The sequence below is a fragment of the Apodemus sylvaticus genome, chromosome 22 (assembly GCF_947179515.1).
Source record: "Apodemus sylvaticus chromosome 22, mApoSyl1.1, whole genome shotgun sequence".
NCBI lineage: Eukaryota > Metazoa > Chordata > Mammalia > Rodentia > Muridae > Apodemus > Apodemus sylvaticus.
In genome coordinates, this window is record NC_067493.1 from 45,405,696 (window position 1) to 45,420,427 (window position 14,732).

Genomic DNA, 14,732 nt, shown 5'->3' on the forward strand with positions numbered 1-14,732 from the left:
ATGAGGGCTGGAGAGATGGTTCAGCAGAGGTCCTGAGTTCAATTCCCAGCAACCACATGGTGGCCCTCAACCACCCATATTGGCATCAGATTCCCTCTTCTGGTGTGTCTGAAGAGAGTGCCAGTGTACTCACATACATAAAATAAATAAGCAAATAAATCTTGGCCAGGCTGTGGTGGCGCCCACCTTTAATCCCAGCACTTGGGAGGCAGAGGCAGGCGGATTTCTGAGTTCCAGGATAGCTAGGGCTACACAGAGAAACCCTGTCTCGAAAAACCCCAAAATAAATAAATAAATCTTAAAAAAGAAAGATATTTTACAGAAGAAACACAAAAACTAAAGGACAAGAAAATACATTTTAGCTGACAGAATCATCATGAGTGACCAAAGCAAATTTTTACTAAAGAAAAATCACTTACCCTGGTTTTGGCATAACTGAGCATTTCCTGGGTGGTCTCATAGGTTACCCACTGGGCCTTGAGGCAGTAATTCACCACGAAGTCATCGTCCTGTTTGAGATGTGCCAGACAACAGCAAGTTAATAATATTGGATCATTGGATCCAACAGTAACATTGGATAGCACATCCCACACACACCCTCCCCACACCCCCACCCCACCCCCTGCCATCCCAGGGACAACTGGGAAAACATACCTGGATTTTGCATAGGTTTTCCTTAGCTTCATCCACAAGCTGCTGCCATTTGGACTGCTCACTCTTGTCTGAGGAAATCAAAGCCAGTTTCTCCAATATGTTGCTTGATTTGACCTTATAAACCAGCTGTAACACAAACATGCCACCATCGGTGACGTGGAGCACACAGTGTCTCAGCATGACACTGCTTCAGCAAGCTAGGGACTTGGACTGAGGACCTTGTGCTCAGGAGTGAGGCCCGAACAAGCAGCTCCTTGCTCACAGTGGCCCACGCCTTTAGTCTCAGTACTTGGGAGTCAGAGGCAGGGGAATCTCTGCAAATTCATTACCAGACCAGTCAATAGCGGGAATGCCGGGTCAATCCTAGGCTGGATAGTAAAATCTTGGCAAAAAAAAAAGGGGGGGGGGGGGAGAGGGAGGAAGGGAGGGAGGGAGGGAAGGAAAAAGGGTAATTCATCTAGATGGTAAACCCAGATTATTAGGAATTTTGAAAACCATTTTTTTTTCCAATACAGGGTTTCTCTGTGTAGCCCTGGCTGTCCTGGAATTCACTCTGTAGACCAGGCTGGCCTCAAACTCAGAAATCTGCTTGTCTCTGCCCCCACAAGTGCTAGGGAAAAGGCGTGCACCGCCACTGCCCGGTCATGAAAACCATTTTTACTGAATCCTTAAACGTGTCAGGAAGTGTTCAAAGAACTTCCTTTAAGCTAGGGCATAAATCTAGTCTAAGGAACTGCCCATTGATGGAGAAGGAAATCAGTAAAATATGGCCTACACACAACTGAAGACTAGTGCCTGAGAAAAGAAGTCACGTTGTCACTAACAACACGGGCCAACCTGTAGGATCTCATTCTGAGTGACACAAGAAAGGCCCAGCAAGAAGATGCACGATCTCACAGATGTGCAGCCCAAACCAATTCACGAAGCAAAGCAGACAAGCTGCTTAGGTAGAGGGCTGGCGGGAGCAGCGGAGGGAGCTCATCAAAGGGAAGAGGCTCTGGTAAGCACAGGAGGGAGGAGCTTAGAGATCTATCAAGTCACGTGATGTATGTGTATACTGCAAGTTCCTACAAGCATAGACTATTACCACTATTTTTTGTTTTGATATGGTCTCTCTTCAATGATACCACTCTCTGTCTCACTGTATAGATCAGGCTGGACTGAAACTAACAAAGACCCACTTGACTATGCCTCTCCCAGTGTTGACATTAAAGGCCTGGACGCCAGCACCCTGCAAATTGGGCCTACTCAAATCCTCTCGAGTTGGAGTTACATATGATTGCTAGCCATTATGTGGGTGTTGGGATTTGAACCCCAGCCTTCTGCAAGAACAAGTTCTCTAAACTGCTGGGCCATCTCTCCAGCCCCGAGAGAGCTCCTATTCTAATTAATTCAAGTAAGAATATGGTGGCTGGGTCCCAGCTGCACACTAGATCACTCAGTGGGAATGTGTAATCCTTCCACATCTCCTCAGCCTTGAGCACACCAAGAACTGTCTTCCCGAGAGCAACAGAACAAATGAATGCTTACCTCAACATCCAGTCCGAACTGAATGGCAAAGCTCTCGGCCTCAGCAAATCTTTGCTTGTGAAGTAACCGGCTCAGTCTGAAGAAGTGGAGAAGAAATTTCACCAGATGCAGATTCATCAGGGACTATACATTTCTCACTAAAGGACAAATAATGCCTTAAAAAAAAAGAGAAGTTACCTGTTTTCTGGTAACACCTCTGTGAGGTACCTAAGTACTAAGTCAGACACAGAATCTTCACATAGGCTGAAAAAAAAATCACATTGTGAGTAGCCCCAGCATGCAGTATTCATGAGTAAATTCTAATTCAGCTGCTATGCATGAATTATCTGAGAAAACATAGCATGACCTACTTAGGATCGTTTTTGTGAAGTCCTTCCAGAAAGTATATAGTGTCCTACAATCATAACAAAACCATGGTTAAAACACAAATGTCAAAGCCACCAAGTACCTTATAATTATTAGAAAAACAACAAACAGTCCTGGCAAAACTTAGCCATCCATCGATTCTTAAAATCACTAGGGAAAAACTCAAATATTGAGGAAAAATATTTTTCTCCTGGTTTGGAAGCTATGCCACGTAAAGAACTTACTAATGATAATGGGAAGATCTGATCACAAGGAGAGATCTGGAGTCCCAAACTCGGGTTATCAGATGTGGTGACCAACAACTTCACCTGTTGAGTCATCTTGGTAGTCCTAAACATAGCCTTCCTTTTTTTTTTTCTTAAAAAAATCCTTTATCTACATTTTATTTTATTGTGTCTATTTGAATGTACGTGCACCATATAAATCATGGCTCCAAACAGAAGATGGTGTCAGATTCTCTTGGAGATACAGGTGTTACGGAGCCACCATTTGAGTGTCGGGAACCAAATTTCAATCTTCTGCAAGAACAGTACCACTTAACCACTGAGTATTGTCTCCGGGCATCAATGTGCAGTGTGTGTGTGTGCCTGTTGCCCACAGAAGCTATAAAAAGGTATTGGGTGAACAGGAAATGGACTTACAAAATGGCTGCGAGTCATCACTGTCACTCCAACCCACAGCCTTATTCTTAAAAGGTATTGAAGAACTTAGAGGCGATAGGTCAAAAAGTATACAAGTTCCAAAATGTGTGGGAAAACATTGTGTGTGTGTGTGTGTGTGTGTGTGTGTGTAGTCCCCCAACCCACACCAAATGCCTATAACTCCAGCTTCAGTGGATCTGACACCTCTCACACACACACACTCACCCACAGACACACACAAAATTAAAATCAATACAATTTTTTAAAACATAAAACAACTGACTAGCAGATGAAGTCTTATCGTGATTTGTGTGAAGACTCGGCTGGGTCTCTCCGGTATGTGTTGTGATGAACACAGGTAGAAGACAGAGATAAAGCCAAGTGTCGCACTAACATCCACTCATGCTTTTCCTGCTTGTAAAAATAAAGAAACATACCGTGCTAATTCCTGTTTGAACTAAAGAAGAAACGCTAGATACTTCCAAAGAATACAGCATTTCCATGGAAGGTAAAGAATAAATGACGAGGTTTCTCATCTACAAGAAATGAAAAATAAAACTTATCAGCACAAGTTAGCACTTCCCTGTCAAGACATCTATTAAAACATCTAATACAAAGGCAAGAAGCCACAGCGCTTGCTTACTATTTAAGTAGTCCTGCCACTGTTATTATATAATTGCTACACACAAGACTGTTGTTTAAAAAGACAGAAAAACAAAACAAAACCAAACACTAGTCCACCTGCCGTGCTGAATGAACACATGCACAGAACGCCCCACCTACCTCCTGGAGTGCCGCACCTTCACAATGGCCAACTGAGAAAGGCCTCTACCCGTCCCTGCCCTTTCTTTCCATTCTTCTCCCTTCTCTGCCCTTTCCTTTCCTTCATTTTCCAGCACTGGAGGCTAATTTTACTCCCTTGCACACACTGCACACTGCATCTCCAGCCCTTGCCTTTTTGACAAAGGGACTTGCTATACAACCCAGGAGGGCCTTGAACTCATGACCTTCTGTCTCAGCCTCCCGAATGCTAGAACTACAGTCATGAGATACCACACCAAGCTCAGATAAATGCTTATAATATCTTTTCCAGAGGCAGGGTTTCTCTGTGTAGCACTGCAGACCAGGATGACCTAAAACTCACAGAGATCCATCTGCCTCTGCTCCCGAGTGCCACCACCAATGTCTGGCTTAGTTTTGGCTCCTAAAATGTTCTGTTTGAAATGAAGAGTCAGTATTTTCATCCATTCCTTGAAAACTGGGCTCTGCATATGTGAAGTCTATATGAGCTACAATTGAGCATTAACTGGCTAACAATCGTGACTTCCAACTCATAAAATAGACAAATGTGAAATGACGACCCCATACCTTCTCCTTCGTTGTAGCTGTCAGGGTGACTAATTTGAGATTTGTAATCCCTTGCCTAAAAGAGAAGAGAAACTCAAGTTAAAAAGCCATGCATGTTTCTAAGTATAAACTCACACTCAGGTGGTGGTGGCTCACGCCTGTAATCCCAGCACTCTGGGAGGCAGAGGCAGGCAGATTTCTGAGTTCGAGGCCAGCCTGGTCTACAGAGTGAGTTCCAGGACAGCCAGGGCTACACAGAGAAACCCTGTCTCAAAACAAACAAACAAACAAACAAAACAAAACAAAAAACAAAAAAGTATAAACTCACATAAAGTGATATTCTCACAGAAAGGTCAAAACACACCCAGAGAAGACCAAACTGTTTCACATGTACACATTCCAGAGTCTGTTTCTACCATCATTATAGTATATGTATACGCTCACATCATTATAGTATAGTATATGCTCACATTATAGTAGCCATTGGTGCCAAATAGAAACTGGCAAATAGTGAATCAGTCCTTCCTCTGCCAGACAGACTCAGATGTGGTGTTGAACACAAGACATAGTAAATGATCTTAACGGACCCAGACAGACACTCGGTGCTATGGAAATCACTACTAACTAGGCCTCCAACATACCAAGTAACTGATGAGGGAGAATCCGCTTCTGTCGTGAGGAGAAACTGCTCTATGGGAAGAGAAGGCCAGTTCCACACCGGTGTAAGAGTGTACGCATCCCACAAGCTCAGCACGTTCTACAGGAAAGACACTCATTTAGACATCTAGGATTCCAGAGTTAAAGGCCAGGCTGCATTTCTCGATGCACACTGAGATGAAGCACAGCTGACAGGCAGCTGTGCACCCAGCTAACGTCCATGTCTACCACTTTACTGATAAATGTATCATCAGGTGGAAGGCGGAGCCCAGTGGGTAGGCTGTGAGCTCACTCCCTAGCAAAAAGGTTCAAAGAACAAAAAAATTGGTCGTAAGTAAATGAAACCACTAAAGAAATCTCAGAAACGTACGTCAGTATCGAGCACAAAGAGCAGGTTGTTGATCCGCTGAAATGACTTTGCACCTGCAAGAGAAAGGGAGATGTCTAAGGGTTTCATTCCATCTCACGCAGGACCCGGGTTCAACTGTAAATTCATGTCCTCATGAATGGACAGACTGCGTTTAAATGATATCCCATTTTCATCTACTCCTGCCTCGATTTTGACATTTGTTACTGTTGCTCTTGCTTCAAGGTGACTAATAAAATACAAAGCCTCTCCAAAGGTAATAACTGAACACATCTCAAACATGGCTGGAAGCCACCAAATGTATCTGGCTTGTTTCAGGGTGATAACAAAGTGGCCTGTGTTTAAAAAAATGGCGTGTACATGTACTCCATGCATTATGGGAAATCACACAGGAGAAATGCTCAAATTTGAGGCAAGTCCAGGCTACTATAATCAGCCTAAACTATAGTAAGAGCCATCTCAAAAAACAGCAGCAGCACCACCACCACCACCAAAAACCCCAAATCAGGGTGGGCAGGATGGCTCAGTGCATAAAAGCACTCGCCACACCTGAGAACCTGACTGAGTCCAATCCTCAGGACCAACAAGATGAAAGTAAAGAACCAATTCCCAGGTAGCCTCTACTCCTAGATGCACATAAAGTAACCAAATATGTACATGTAATGTACAAACTAAACAAATATCATTTTAAAAAAACGAAAAATGGGCCAGAACACCTGCAAGAGGGTTCAGGGGTAATGGGCTGTTGTCACCAAGTCTAACAAGCTGAGATCAAACCCCAGAACCCGCATAGCAGAAAGAGAATAACTCCTGAGAGTTATTCTCAGGAGGTCCTCTGACCTCCGCTCAGTTTGTGGTTAAGAGAGCTTGCTGTTCTGCCAGAGGACCTGAGTTTGTTTGCAAACTCACAAACACAGACACACCCTTTAGTCCTATGTAGCACGCACATCACCTATGGCAGTGCAAACCTGTGCTACCATTCTGTGCTGGAGGATCAGAAGTTCAAGGTCAGCCTCAGCTACACAGCAAATTTGAAGCCAGCCTGGGACGTTTCAGAGTGGCAACAGAAAGTAGCATCCATCGGTGGCTTATCATTACCTTTAATAATGTCTGTGTCCACAAAGTTCTTATGAGACATTTCTTTCTTGGTAGAATCTGGTTCCCATTTTGAGAATGCACAACAACCAGTTCCCTAGAAAAGTGAAACAGTACATTAGTTGGAAATCTTAGACCCAAACCTTCCAGGAATCACACAAAGCAGACAGAGGCACATAAGCTGTTCACATTCTGAGTTCAAACACACGTGTCTGTGTTCACTGGGAAGGAAGGGAGGATGAACCCCCAGGGCTTTGGTAAGCTAAGTGAGCACTCGACTACTAAGCTTTATCTCCAGCCACTTCTATCTCATTCTCCTGCTATTGCCCAGGCCGGCCCCACGTGAGAGTCTCCCGAGTGAGCCTTCTAACCGGACAGTTTTTAAGCTGGGTTTGGACGCATGGGCCTTAGGTGCTTTCATCTGTTCCTCTTTTAGCTTAAGAACTGACTGGAGGGACTAAGTTGGTTTGGTGGTTAAGAGAGTTTGCTGTTCTGCCAGAGGACCTGAGTTTGCTTGCAACCATCCACTACTAGTGTTCCACAATTGCCTGTATCTCAACTCAAACATATTAGGTTTGATCTGACACCCTATTAGGGCTTCTGCAGCCACCCAAACTTGCATGTCTCTCTCTCACTCACACACACACACACACACACACACACACACACGCGCGCGGCGCGCGCGCGCGCACACGCGCACGCGCACAAATAAACAAACAAATAAAGACCAGACTGGGAAGGAAAATAAGATATTCATAATTCGTTATCACTTGAATATTTAAGTACATGCTCGAATATCTCGCCCTAAAGAAAAAGAACCTCTTCCAACATTATTAAGCATAGCCTTTTGCTTATCAAAAAAAAAAAAGGAAACAAAGAGACAAAAAACTGTGCCTGGGGATGCATGCTGTTCATCCCAATGCAGAGAAGGCAGAGGCAGGAGGATCTCCCAATAGATGTGTTATGGTGACCGTCATTGAACAATGGCAATACTTGAACAGTGTCATTGGGAGAGAGCTACAGTGGTCAGGCCATGGTTGCAGGTGTCGCTCTCACCCTGGAGCCTTTTGTGGTTTCTTCTTCTGTGGTTTCTAGGCTGAAAGAAATGCTGAAACATGGCTGGGCAAAGGAACACACCCCTGCCTGATCAAAACAAAGCTACGGCACAGTGGGGCTCACCTTTAAACCCAGCGTAAGAGGGGCAGAGGCAGGCGGATCTCTGAGTTCATTTCAGGGGGAGACTAGTGAAAATCAACACTGATGATCTAACACAGAGAAGGTTACTTAATTTTATAATCATAATTTTGTAATGCACTCTACCCCCATATTTTTGAGACAGGGTAATGGGATTAAAGATGTGTGCCTCCATGCCTGGCTTGTTTTGTTTTATTTTTTGATTTGATTTATTTTTCACTTTTATTTATGGTTTATGTGCGTGTGTATGTGCCCACGTGCAGGTGCCCACAGGCCACAAGGGGGCAGCAGATCTGGAGCTGAGTTCTGGGAATTTGTGACCAGCACAACTTGGGTGTGGGGGACCAATCTCTGGTATTCCTCAAGGACAGCAAGGACTCTTTTTTTTTTTTTCTTTCTGAGAGAGGGGGGAGGGGAGGAGAGCCCAAGAAGGGGCAAGATTGAGGGCTGAGAGAGAAAGAGGGAGGAGAGGTAAGAGAAGCAAGAGCCAGCAAAGACTCTTAACCATCAAGTCTCTAGCCCTATTTCTGTCCTTGTCACATTACAAATTAACTTGTACTTTAACTAGAAAGGAATGTTTTAAACAAGAACAAAACTTATAAAAAGAATTACCCCAATTATCACAGTAGTTTCACTTGCAAATTTTCCAGATTGAGATGCCACAAGATTGAGACAACCAAAGCTGTGGTAATTTTCAGTTGAAATAAAACTGCATTTGAATTGTCCTTGTAACTGCAAAATTAAAAAAAAAATTAGAATAATACATATATATACACACATATATATATACATATATATACATATATATGTATATATATATATATGCCCAAGAAAAACCGTAAGAGGCTGTTTAAATCAATCATCTATGTTTTTAAGCAGAAATGTTACTTAAGGCTTAGATTACAGCAATCCTGTATCATGATCCTATATCATCATTAGATTACAGCAATCCTGTATCATGACAGATCCTATACCATCAGCCAGCTCAATGATTAATCACAGAAACAGCCTCTACATTCATAGTAAATAAAAGATTTAAAAAGGCAATATGATTTTCTTTGCTTACCTTCTTGGCTGAATCCAAGTCTGTGTTCTCAATTGCTTCATTAAAGGAAAAAAAAAAAAAGATAAGAGCCATCTAAACACAGCATCAATTCACAGGTTTACAGAGACCAAAACTAAAACTTGTCTCCCTTTGAATTAAAGTGAAATTAATGCATCCTGAGCCAACGGGCACAGGTCAGGATCAGCAAGTTACTCTTTGTAACCAAGAATATTTATTCCATGTGCGATCCTACTGTACACAGGCATCAGCACAGCTAACTGCACAGGGCCTTACCAAGGCCTCTCTACACCACCGCCCCCACCCCAAAGCTACTCAAGCCTGAAGTCTGTATTCACCACTTCGCACTCTGCCTCAGAACATCTCCTCTACCTATCTGGATCCTGCATTAACTATAAAAATTAGTGTATCTCAAATGTTTTTCTGTTTGTTTGAGATAAGATCTCTGTAGCCCTGGCTGTCCTGGAACTGCATAGATCAGACTGGCCTTGGATTCACAGAGGTACTCTCGCCTGTCAGAATTGGGATTAAAAGCATGAGCTACACCCACCATCAAAAATGATGTATCTTAAAACATAATCATATACAGGGGACCTAACATGCATCTGGAATGCAATAGATGTTAGTAAAGTTTGCCAAAACAAACTCTGCAGTCTTACCTGACTCAGTGAGACTTCCAGTCCACATTACCACTGATGGCTACTCTGCATTGTGTGACTGTTGTGTATGATATACGCGGAGGACAGAATAGGGTTTTGGTTCTCTACCTCTATTGTTCTGGTCTCTGCTGCATTGCCTTGAGATAGGATCGCTCACTGAACCAGAGACGCACTGTTTGAGCTGGGCTGACTGGCCAGAAAAGACTGAGGGTCCATCTGTGTCTACTCTGCACCTCCAGTCAGAGTCACAGGCAGATGCACAGCTCAGTCAGCTTTTTACACAGGTGCTGGGGAGTTGAACTCATATTCTCATGCTTTCAAACAAACTGCTCTTACCCACAAAGCCATCTCACCAGCTTACTTTGCAATATTAAGCTAGTCATTTCTTCTGTTGTGTTCAATCACTCCTGCAAAAGGCCACTTAGCAGCTGAGGTGGTGCTCGGTGGTAGAGCACTTGCCTAGTATGTATGTACTAGACTCCGAGCCTGACCTTCAGTATTACAAAACACCATTTATTACTGTTGTCTTTCCTTTCCAGCTAAGCTATAAACCACTAGAAGCCTGTAATCAAATGATATTTTTCACATTCTACCATAGCTTCAGCACAGAAGAGTTAAGTGAGCTCTGGATATGTCTAAGGATACCCAGTAACAGACAGCTAAATTAAAATTTTCTTAAAAAGTATATTTGAAAAAAAAAAGAATATTTGAAGACTTCCTTGAAAACTAATAAATCCTGTCACAAATCAATAAGAAAACAATACTTTACCTTGTTCAATTTGTGAAAGCTGGAGGTTTGTAATATAAAAAAATCCAGTGTTTGTTAGAAGCAACATATAATAGGTACCTGGTAAAATAAAATAAAATCCAATTTCTATAAAAGGCAGGTGAATAGGAGATCCAAAGCAATCCTGGGAACCAGCTCTAAACTCTCTCACTAGGGCTGGGGAGCTGGGTCAGCAGGTAAAGATATGGGTCGCCAAGCTTGACCACCTGAGACCCATATGATACAAAGAGAGAAATCAAGTCCCACAGGTTGTCCTCTGGCCCCTACTAGTGAGCAGGAAAGTGGTCCTGGGCTCACACGCTGTAGCTGTCTTCAGACACAGCAGTAGAGGGCATCTGATCACTTTAACTCAGAACCTCTGGAAGAGCAGTCAGTGCTCCTAAACGCTGAGCCATCTCTCCAGCCCCACAGGCATTGATTTCTACAAGCTAATCCCAACAAATATTTAAAGGAATGGAATGTCGTGATGAAGGAACAAAGCCAAAGATAAAGTTCTCTCACGGTGTTATTTCCGCCTAGAAGATACCTCCAGTTCTCAGCAGTTCTCTCTACTCCCTAATAAACCAGCATTCACTCTTAAAAAAAAAAAGAAAAAACCTTGGCCAGGTGTGGTATCATTGAGTCTTTAACCCCAGTGGGAGGCAGAGGCTGATAGATCTCTTTGAGGGCAGCCTGGTGTATTCAGGGAATTTCAGGCCAGCCAGGGCTACATAGTGATACTCTGTCTCAAAAAGTAAACAAACAAACAAACAAAAATTCTTTCTTATATTGAGTTTACAGAAAATTTACCATGATTTAAGTAACAACGGCAATTGACTTTTATGTTTATTGAGCATAAATGTGAATGCTTGATCAGGTATCCATCAAAAACCGTGCCAAAAAAAAAAAAAAAATCAAAGCAACTTACCTTCATTTGAACCATCTTTCTCGATAATGAGATTCCGGTAAGTGCGCTGCGGTTCTCCCTCAGCTTTCTCCACAAAAGCCTGATTGCAAACGAATTGCAGATAGCAAGATGAACTGAGATAGACAACAGCAAGTGGGGAATTTGCTGTTTACACCCGACTCAGCGACTAACGTCAGCAGTAACAGACCATAGCCTAAATCAGCGGTTCTCAGCGCTCCTAATGCTGCGAACCTTTCAAACAGTCCCACAAGCCTGGTGACAGAAAGTTAATTCATGGTCACTTCATAACTGTAATCCTGATTCTGTTATGAATTGTCATGTAAATGTCTGATATGCGGGGGATGTGGTAGCAACCCGAGGGAGGGGTCTGAGACCCACAGATTGACAACTGCGGGACCTAAATGCTTCTGCTCGCCAATGGAAAAACTGCGGACGAGCATGCGCAGTGCCTCCAGAGCGACACTTCGGTTTAGAGCTGACTCCGTATGTTTTTGCTGTCTGATTCTTAAATTCAACATAACAGATTTTTTTTTAACATTAAAACGCAGCTTAAATGAATGCTTGCTGGACTTGCTGTCTAAAAGGGAAGCACGGCCTTACCTTGGTGAACAGCGTTTGCTTCGATGTCACATAGATAAGATGGAAGTTGCCGCTTCTCTCCCCCACAAAGAGAAACTTTCCTTCTTGACACAGGCCGACTACATCCACTTCAGTATCTGAAAATATCAAATCCAAGTTACAAGTGACTTTCAATAACCCTTAATTTCGATTTAAAAAGTGCACATTTGCTGGGCGTGGTGGCACACGCCTATAATCCCAGCACTTGGGAGGCAGAGGCAGGCGGATTTCTGAGTTCGAAGCCAGCCTGGTCTACAGAGTGAGTTCCAGGACAGCCAGGGCTACACAGAGAAACCCTGTCTCGGGAAAAAAAAAAGTTATGTCTGTGTCTACAGAGGGCATCAGATCCCTGTACCTGAAATTCTGAGCCTAAGTGATGGAAACCAAACCCAGGTCCTCTGAAGAGGAGCCAGTGGTCTTAAGAGTTGAGCTATCTCTCTACCTCTTTAATGATTTTTTTTTTAAGATACAGTATTACTACATTCCAAGCTGGCCTTGGAACTTGCTATGTAGTCTCGCTTATGTAGCCTCTAACTCCCACTTCTCCAGCCTCAACTTGGCAAAGTGCTGTGATTCCACACCACAACCAAATTCATTATTAAATCCATGTTAACCCAAACAGTTATGTCACACATGTATTCAAAAAGATTATTACACTGTGATCTCTCCTAGAACTACTAGGAACTTGGCAACCTACCCTCTCCCCATGCACAAACACAAAACACGCACAAGATTAGGAACTTGAACACAAATGAGCTCAAACATGAGGATTCAAATATCTAACTAGGAGAAGGGGTTGTCTGAATAAAAACCACAAAAAAAAAAAAAAATTAAATTCTTCTTTAAATGCATGTTCCCCTTAAAAATTGTGAGGCAAGGTTTTATCTCAGCACCCTTTGACCATAAGGCCCAGTAAGTACTCATGATTTTCTTGAGATTATTCCTTTACTTCCCAGTTTTTCAGGAACTCACTCTGTAGAGCAAGCTAGCCTCAAACTTAGAGATCTGCCTGCCTCTACCTCCCAAGTTCTGGGCTTAAATATGTGCAGGGCCACGACCCAATTCTTATAAACAATGGATTAAAGAAAACAGGGTCCATAGAAATCAGTATCCAGTATCGGGGCTGGAGAGATGGCTCAGTGGTTAAGAGCACTGGCTGCTCTTCCAGAGGTCTTGAGTTCAATTCCCAGCAACCACATGGTGGCTCACAACCATCAACAGTGTACTCATAAAATAAAATAAATAAACATGAAAGAAAGAAAGAAAGAAAGAAAGAAAGAAAGAAAGAAAGAAAGAAAGAAAGAAAGAAAGAAAGAGAAAGAGAGAGAGAAATCATATCAATCCTCCTTGACTCTGGGGTATCTGACACTGCCAGACTTACCGAATATAAGCAACAACTGAAGCGACCTGCACATGCTGTCAAGCAATATCACTGACTGGTCTGCAACAATGATAAATCCATCGCTTAAGCTGCACGCTTGGATCTTCGGACTCACTGAGGTCTGTGGGAGGGGAAAGCACAGTCAAAAGTAGAATGATTTCAGATAAGCTTCACAACGCTGAACAGGACTGTCCTGAGGCCAGGCACGCGTTTGGTTTCAGATCCCAGGACAAAGGACGGAGCTGTATATTTTACATACCAAATATGTGGCACACGTAATTAAAATCGAATGAATTATTGAAAAGGATAAAAATGATTATACAGCTTATTCTGTCACTCAAAATAAATAGAGAAGTACTTGTAGACACCTCTTAGCAACCAAATTCTTCTTCTTCAACCCCATAAAAAGAAGTTCCAAACAAAAGAAGCCTTGAGGAAAATTTCTTGCAGTACATTCTAGTTTTTTATCGCTTTGCTTTAATCAACTCTCCTTATTACTTCAGTAAACCTGGGTAAGTCAACATTTTCACATTTTGGGAAATAGGCGGAGAACACAGAAACACTTGACTCTCTCAGCCACAAGAGCACTTCACTCAGTAAAGAAGGGGCAGACTGGGTCAGAGAGGGTGTTGAAATAATATTTAACTAATAAATCCTGGTTTGCCATCGCCTCAAGGGTGTTAGGTTCTGGAATGAAAGGCACACCTCCCCCCCAGCCTTTGTATTTTGATCTGCCTTAAACAGTGCAATAGCTACTTCTTAACCTCCATGCTGTTTATCCACCTTTCTCTGGGCCACACTCTTCTGGCTCCTTCAAGAGACATCTACTCCAATTCCCTTGGCAGGGCAGACATCTCTCTCCTCTCCTCCCTCTCAGTCACAAGCCTGAGAAATTCCAAAGACCCACTCTATCCTTCCTACTTATTGGCTGTTTTTTATGTGTTTTTGTTTGTTTGTTTGTTTGTTTTTTTGAGACAGGGTTTCTCTGTGTAGCCCTGGCTGTCCTGGAACTCACTCTGTAGACCAGGCTGGCCTCAAACTCAGAAATCCGCCTGCCTCTGCCTCCCAGAGTGCTGGGATTACAGGCGTCACCACTGTCACCACAGCCTGGCTGGCTGTTGGCATTTTTATTCATCAGTCGGAACCAGCACAGGAGGGTCAGGGTCCCTTTTAAGTCACAAATTAACATTTGAATACCAGTGGGCCAAACCCACTACAGGAGGGGTTTCTAGTGGTCTACTCTGCTGGGAAAGTCTTACATCCCAAACAGACTGCAGGTAATTTTTTTTTTTTTCAGAGACAGGGTTTCTGTGTAGCCCTGGTTGTCCTGGAACTCACTCTGTAAACCAGGCTGGCCTCGAACTCAGAAATCCGCCTGCTTCTGCCTCCTAGAGTGCTGGGATTACAAGCGTGGGTCACCACTGCCTGGCTTCTTTTTTTTTTTCTTTGTTTGTTTTTTAGTTTTT

The 14,732-nt window shown here is 43.1% G+C and overlaps 1 protein-coding gene across 4 annotated transcripts in view; it reads right to left on the reverse strand.

Moving 5' to 3' along the window:
- The window catches only part of Kntc1 (kinetochore associated 1), a 75,514-nt gene that overhangs the window by 54,251 nt on the left and 6,531 nt on the right, over nucleotides 1–14,732 (reverse strand). For all 4 annotated transcript variants that reach the window (XM_052167482.1, XM_052167483.1, XM_052167481.1 and 1 more), the window contains exons 3-18: nucleotides 13,267–13,387; nucleotides 11,868–11,983; nucleotides 11,268–11,346; nucleotides 10,343–10,420; nucleotides 8,918–8,952; nucleotides 8,464–8,583; nucleotides 6,661–6,754; nucleotides 5,566–5,618; nucleotides 5,180–5,295; nucleotides 4,560–4,614; nucleotides 3,629–3,727; nucleotides 2,535–2,578; nucleotides 2,362–2,427; nucleotides 2,185–2,260; nucleotides 655–780; nucleotides 420–509 (exon numbers count right to left, since the gene is read on the reverse strand). In XM_052167482.1, coding sequence (XP_052023442.1) covers nucleotides 420–509; nucleotides 655–780; nucleotides 2,185–2,260; nucleotides 2,362–2,427; nucleotides 2,535–2,578; nucleotides 3,629–3,727; nucleotides 4,560–4,614; nucleotides 5,180–5,295; nucleotides 5,566–5,618; nucleotides 6,661–6,754; nucleotides 8,464–8,583; nucleotides 8,918–8,952; nucleotides 10,343–10,420; nucleotides 11,268–11,346; nucleotides 11,868–11,983; nucleotides 13,267–13,387 — 1,368 coding nt within the window. The remainder of the gene's footprint in view (nucleotides 1–419; nucleotides 510–654; nucleotides 781–2,184; nucleotides 2,261–2,361; nucleotides 2,428–2,534; nucleotides 2,579–3,628; nucleotides 3,728–4,559; nucleotides 4,615–5,179; nucleotides 5,296–5,565; nucleotides 5,619–6,660; nucleotides 6,755–8,463; nucleotides 8,584–8,917; nucleotides 8,953–10,342; nucleotides 10,421–11,267; nucleotides 11,347–11,867; nucleotides 11,984–13,266; nucleotides 13,388–14,732) is intronic.